The sequence below is a fragment of the Mugil cephalus genome, chromosome 3 (assembly GCF_022458985.1).
Source record: "Mugil cephalus isolate CIBA_MC_2020 chromosome 3, CIBA_Mcephalus_1.1, whole genome shotgun sequence".
Lineage (NCBI taxonomy): Eukaryota > Metazoa > Chordata > Actinopteri > Mugiliformes > Mugilidae > Mugil > Mugil cephalus.
In genome coordinates, this window is record NC_061772.1 from 10,633,071 (window position 1) to 10,640,154 (window position 7,084).

General features: G+C 41.6%; 1 protein-coding gene across 2 annotated transcripts; it reads right to left on the bottom strand.

The window, feature by feature from the left end:
* Nucleotides 1–66: 66 nt before the first annotated feature.
* LOC125004992 (transcription factor Adf-1-like) lies at nucleotides 67–5,459 on the bottom strand. Of its 2 annotated transcripts, none has more exons than XM_047579877.1 (2): nucleotides 4,993–5,459; nucleotides 67–1,738 (listed from the first exon to the last, which is right to left on the bottom strand). In XM_047579877.1, the coding sequence occupies exons 1-2, from the start codon at nucleotides 5,323–5,325 to the stop codon at nucleotides 1,382–1,384; spliced, it is 690 nt and encodes a 229-aa protein (XP_047435833.1). In that variant the 5' UTR covers nucleotides 5,326–5,459; the 3' UTR covers nucleotides 67–1,381. The 2 variants fall into 2 exon arrangements, with proteins under 2 accessions (XP_047435833.1, XP_047435832.1); XM_047579876.1 differs by lacking the exon at nucleotides 4,993–5,459 and adding an exon at nucleotides 2,556–4,973.
* Between the last annotated feature and the right edge of the window lie 1,625 nt (nucleotides 5,460–7,084).

The window sequence follows — 7,084 nt, forward strand, 5'->3', positions numbered from 1 at the left end:
AAGTGGTGAATAACGCTGCAACAGAGCGGGGGGAAAAACCCAAAACTACGTGAAAACAAACAAGCCGGAACAAGAAAATATTTATTTGTCAAATATTTACAATAGAAAGCTATTCATGTGTAGACAATGAGCTTTGTCTAGTCTATAAAAAATATCTGAAATAAGTCAGGCAACACTGGCAACTGGGCAATTCTGGGACTAATTTGCATGAAATGAACAGTTTTGTAACTTTCCAAAAGGTTAAAACAATAACAAAACAAAAGAAAAACCCTAATCAGCACATAAAAATGTTACTCTGGAATTTCTTTTGGTTATTTTTGAATACCAGTTGGTACTTGTCAGTCCGTCCTGACGGAAACACTGACATAATGACTGTGAATGTCAATATAATTGTGACTATAAGTTTTCACAGTTTTCTGTGTGGTTAATTATGCAGATAATATTTGTTACCACTTAAATGGTTGTGGGGGGCTGGGGCCTGTCCCAACTATCATTGTATACCCTGGACAGATACACTAGCCCATCACAGGGTTAACACAGACACAGCATTCATACTCACATACACACCTACAGTGAATTTACTGTACAATCACCATTTCATCAAACAAGCAAGTCTTTGGACTGTGGGAGGAAGATCAAACCCAGATCAAACCCTCGTAGCCACAGGGAGAACATGCAAACTCCACAAAACCCTTACAGTCTGGCATAGCTAGACCAGTCTGGAATAGCTAGATCTGGCCGTTATCAAAATGTGAGTCTCATGGCTCACCATTTGGATTTAATTTACGGAGCATGTTTCAGTCCCTACAGAGAAAAAAAACACCTCTGCACGCAAGTCAATAATCCTACAAGATATCAGTCATTTCGTTGTAAACTAATTAAACTCTGCAGTGCTCAGCTGATGAGGAAGACTTTGTGACTGTTAGTCTTCTGTGTTGTGGGTGGGGAGGTTGGTGTGGCGTCCAGGCTAGAAGCTTCTTACATTGTGAGGCACAGCACTAAGGACTGCACCACTATGCTGCACATGACTCAACATGTTTTAATATAATGCTGTCAAATACAAAATTTAAGTGAGGGCATCTTAGGAGCATTAAATAGAAAGGGGGTGCTAGGGGGCTGTTGTCTGATTTATATTTAACCACATGTGTACCTTATTAACTAACCTCTCTTTTTACTTCAGTTGTCTCAACTGTAAGAAATAAAATGCCTCCCCTGCACCACAGTCAAAATTACCAAACGTTTTCAGTGTTTTCAAAATGGTGAATATCCAACATCTATATTTTGATATATTTTAAGAGAGATGATGACGCAAAATTAAGCATACACAACTTTTTACAAGCTGAATGCTTGTGGGTTGTAGTGAATATGGTATAACGGTCCCTTATAAATCCTTCAGAGCTCTTTGGTCCTCAAACTCTGCAGCATAAAGCACTTGCTGGAATTTCATCCGCACTTCCATTCTTTTTTTAATGGTAAGCCTCTTTAGTGAGGGCAGGAGACTAAGCAGAAAGAGTTCATCTTCATCTCTGAGGTTGGTGAGGCCTTCGGCTGAACTTATCTCAGTCTGTGTGGTTGTTTGCCTTTTGCGTTTATGAGACGGTCCTGAATCGTGATGGTTGGTTTGACATTGCTCCACAAGAGGAACACTTGTACTAACAACAGGTACCAGCACAGAGCTGCACAGTGTCTTCTCGTCTTTATCTTCCTCTTCCTCCGGTTCACCTGCCCTTTCAGATACCTGTGGTGCATGAGAACAAAATAGTTACTGGTTAACACACACAACACCTCACTGATAACAACCTTCATTTTACTGGGTGATCACGAGCAAACACATCAAGTGATTCTCACAGTAAAAACTGTTGGCAAAACCATTTATATTCAAACTAAAATATTAAAACGAAAAACTTGATTATGATTTCCAAATATTTTCTCTGTCGCTTATTAAACATCAGGATTATATCACCACAGATATATCCGTAGAGAAATGCAAAGGTTTCATCTGAGATAATTTAGAGTCTGTGCCCACGGTTGTTTCCAGTTGAGCCACAGACTGATCACACCCACGCACCAGGTCTAAAATGAGTTTAATCATATATATATATAGTTGCGTGTGTGGGCATGTTTTTCCTATTTTCTAGATCCTATATTGGGCATCACTACTTTTTGTCAAACTATTTGCCATCGTTTAGAGGAGGGTTATGTTGACTGATCACATATTTATGATGCGTATTCAGATATATAAAACCCTAATTTGAAAATGTCTAAAGCTAAAACATCTCTCTCTTTTAGCCTCGAAAATTAAATATCTGTGGTTCCTCATATTATAAGCTGGCTGTTGACGTCAAACGGCTTTTATTTTGAAAAACTGAAGCGCGTGTTGATGTGACTGGACGTTTTCAAGGGTTTTTGCCTTTCAGGAAATCACAGCTGATGACTAACTTTGTACCGATTAAATATGATGGCGGTAGTCAACATTAGTTAGCTAAGGAGGCTAAGCTAACACGGCGTGTCAACGTGACAGCATATCTCCGTGGACGACGCACGGACGAACACACCTGTCCGGGCTCCCTCATGCTGCGCTCTACTCTGGGTTTGACATAGGCGCTGAGCCAGGCCAGCTGGTTGTACAGCACCGGGACCTGCCTCTCTACCGGGTTGTCGTCTTCGTCGCCTTCCAGCAGGGGGACATTTCTCTTGACGAGTCGCTTCTTCGCTTTACAGAACTTGTCGCGTAGGTTTTTCCATTTCAGTTTCACCTCTTCCTCCGACTTTCCCATGGCGACCGCGATCTCTTTCCAGGACAGATGTCCCTTCAGGTTGTCTTTGTAGTCCCGCCGGGACTGGTCGTACAGATTCGGGTGTTCGCGTATCAAGTCCGCCAGTTTCTTTTCGACGGTGTTCATTTTGTTTTACTACCACAGCGAAGCCCTTTCGTCGGCAGACAACGACCTCGGTTCGTTTTCTCGGCTCACGTCGCCAGAAGGAAGTGCGAAGCTGCAGATATTCAAAATAAAACCACTGCCACAACGCCTTGCCTCCTGTTGGCTTTTATTAACACATTCTGTTTGGAAAATGTGAACGGCAAATGCTCACACAATTATGATACATGGTACTTTCATTTAAAGCAGCAGCACACGATTTCAAATGGGAAACTTACAGCAAAAAATTAGTGTATTATGATGACAGGGTTATTACAGCACACCAAGAACAGATAAATATGTTTGTTCTCTCTCGGTGGCAAGAACAAGAACAACATTATGGCCAGGTCATTCATATCTTACAAGAAACCACAGACTGTAAACTCAAGTGTAGAATATCTGGGAAGTCATCATGGGAGCCCTGTCTGACACTGATTCACAGAGAAACTATAACAGCAACATGTTTGAAGCAGAGGAGCAGGAACATTTGTTATCATTTGTGATTGCAAAGGAAATGGATAAAAATCTGAGCGTGTCTGACCACTCAATACAACCAGAGCTGAGCACGGTGAGTACAGTGTCGTGGTTCAACAGATGGAGGAGATGGACGACGAGAGGCACGCTTCTTATTTTAGGAAGTCGGCCAGTTGTTTTGATGACCTTATCTGTCAGATCACGCCGTTCATTCAGCATGCACCCACACGCAGTCTGCCGATCTGGACCCATGAAAGATTAGCTCTCACATCGCTAATATTCTACATATGGGAGCTCCGAGGTGACCAAGGCGATCTGGCGGGGTTTGAAATATGACGTTGAGGCCGTTCCCTCGTCGGGACAGATGGGTGACATCACCCAGGACTTTTGAAGGCCGCTGAACTTTCCTAATTTTGTTGGGGCTATCGATGGGTAACGTGGTCAGCACACTCTGTTGTTTTGATGGCTCTGTGTGATCACGATTCACGATGGTTGACATCAGGGCTTATGGCAAAGGAAGCGAGGGTAGTGCCTGAGAAGACCTCCTTAGGGTCTACTCTCAAGAATAGATGAATATTTTTGCATCCACCGGCAAATGCCCCTGGCACTACTGTCAAGACTCCATGTGAGTTTTTGTGAGTTGTTGCATTTCACCTGTATTTAAATCTCATGTACTCCTATTTATTTTTGTCTTGACACGTGATATTCCTATACTCTTACTATTATTTTTATAGAACTGAACATATATGATAGCAGATATGTTTGTTTATTGTCCCCCCATTAACTGAATAAAAGTGAGCTGCATGTCAAAACTGTGAAAGGTCAAATAAAAGGCTTAACTTCAGTTTCACACCTTGGCTCAGATAACAGACAACTGTATCTTTCCTTTCTCGGTCTCACTCATCTGTTTCTGTTCCTCTGTTTTCTCTACATGCACTGAACACTTTTATATAAGTGTCATAATGTTAAGATTTTGGCTTTGTATTTATTTGATCTCTGTGATGTGGTTCAGTTGTTAGTCTAATGCTTTAATGAAGATGTTAAACAATAATAATTGTATTTTGGCAACAAAAAAAATGCATAAAAATAAGGCTTTATGAAAACAGTTAAAGAAAACTTTCTTGGTTAAATTAGTTTAAAATATTTGGGAGCCATAAGAGCCGGAGGAGCAGAGTCTTTCCATCACTTAAGAGTCTCAATGTTTACGGACTGAAATGCACAAACATGATTGGCTGACTGTGATCACCTGGGATGGCCTGGCTCGCTTGCAATTGGTTTGTGCGTTTCCTTATCCACTAAACCACTACCGAAAGCGGCCCGTTTTAAATCGTAACCTTTTGTTTTGGTTGTAGGTCCGAGAATATGGGACGACTTCTGGGACCAGAACCCGACCGCGGGAGTCCCCTGTCAGTGACCTATGGTGCAAAAGGTTTGTCTCATGTCGGGACACGTTGTGACCACTGAATAGGTATGAAAAGCCAGTTTTTGCACATTATGCACAGGTGTCATTCTGACAGAGGAGTTGATCTACAGTTACCACCACTCTCGTGCATCATATGACTTTATTGTTTACATACATCAGGTGGGCACCATTGCTTACCTCGGTGTGTGACACAGTCCTGTTGGGGATGGTTTCACGGTGTTTAATGTGAGCGTCGAGCCACTGCAGCGAGGTGTACAGGAGTGGGATTGTTTTCCTCCCGTCGGGGTCACAATTCTTTTTTATTTGTACACGCCGTTTGGCCTTTGCGAATTTGTCGCGAAGGTATCTCCATCTTTTGCGACAGACGCGCTCCTCTGTGCACAAGGTTCGGGCTACCTCTTTCCACGTGTTATTAGCCATTTGCGTGTCTTTGTGTTCCTTGGAAGATGTATCATACAGGTTATCATATTTCCTCACCTCCTCGGCCAGCTTCGCCTCAAAACGATCCATCGTTCAGCCAGAAGAAGGACCGAAATGACAACATTTCCGCATCACCCATTTCTGACCAATCACAGAATAGCTGTAAACCGCGCGAGAGAAAAGTTCTGCCCAGGCGACGTGTTCGAAAACGTCGAGAACAAGCTGCGAGAACCTTGGCGAGAACTCCCAGATGAGGGCCGTTAGTTATCGCGAGAACAGAATGATGTCTTTATTTCGTCGAGAGAACAAATTTGTGTTCTTGCGGAGCATGAAACCAGTCACAATGAGCCGAAAATTAAAGGCAGATTGAAAGCACATCTTTTAAATTCATGTTAAAATGTGTGCGAGTTCATGTTAGATGTCAAGAAAAGGCAGCTGTCAAACTCAAGTTTAGATTGATTCCAGATTTTGACTCCGCTGTGTTACCCGTCTTTCTACGTTAGGTGGCGTATTTGCTCTTTTCTATTTTCTATTTCTGCTGTCTCAGTTAGTAGCAGAGAGGTTTCAGTAAACCAGGAGTGCTTGGTCCTGGATCAGCTCTTTTCTCTTTCTTAAATATAAAAATATTTGTATTGTTTAAAAATGAGGCCACGTGATGTTTTCTGTTTAATTTTTCTCTATGTGTCCCTGGGGCTTAAAAATATTTGTATTTATGCAACTGAAATATAACAGTCGTAAGCACACGCCAGGAGAGCTGGTTGTGGTACATATTTAACATGACATAACATGATAATGAAAATATCATTAAAAATACAGCAGTTCATGATAAACCGTGTGGCTGGAGTTTTATTTATAAATGAATGAATGTGTGCGTAAGCTGCAGTCAAGGTTGTCCGTGTCACTTCATGTTTCCTGGGCTGATATTTGTGTTAAAATAACCACATTTGGCCTGAAAGCCAACATGTAAACCCTGGCTGCACTAACCCTTAGTTTTACCATATTTGGATGCAGCCTGCGTGGAGTCAGTTCAGAGCTTCTTCTGGGGGAAAACCTGTGATTGTCAAAGGCCAGAATTTAAAAACAAGCTAATTTAAATCATTTAAAATGGTAACCACATCAAGACTCCAGGTGGGTGTGATGAATACTTACATCAGAGCATCAGATTTCATTTACATGTGCCGAGCTGTGATAGATCAAACATCGTCTCTGCTGGAGGCAGTCTAAGTGTCACCTGGAAGACTCAGTACAGATTACAGGGACAGCACAATGGATAACAGCAATTAGAGGACATCGGCTATTATCATAGGGATGTCACATGTGACTGCACACAGTGACTATTATAGTGTAACTGTCTAGACTACCTACATAAGTCCCACAAGAGGTGGCACACCGTTATTATTGGGATCCAGAGTCAAGACACATTAATTTAAAGGGATGACACTGATTATATGTATACAGCAAACAACAACCCTATTTTATTTATATTTAACTGATAAACAAGCAGAGTTGTTGATACATATCTTATGACAAATAGATGTGGCCGCTATTTAATGACTTTTCATTTTATTTGCTAAGAAATCTGATTATATATGAGAATTCAATGCATGTTTTCAGTCTTTGGGTTTTGTTTTATTGGGGCGATTAACCCAGTAATAAGGAAACATTTTCATCAGATCAACATCTCAATGCTGCAACGTTTGTAGCGGGCCGCCCATCAGCTGAGAGTCCATGTGTTCCTGCTGCATGAGCTGAAGCAGCAAGTTTCCTTCTGGTAACGTGAGACCTCGTCAGATAGAATAATACAACTTTGCAGATAATGAAAGATGCGTGATTTTTGTCTGTGAGGTGA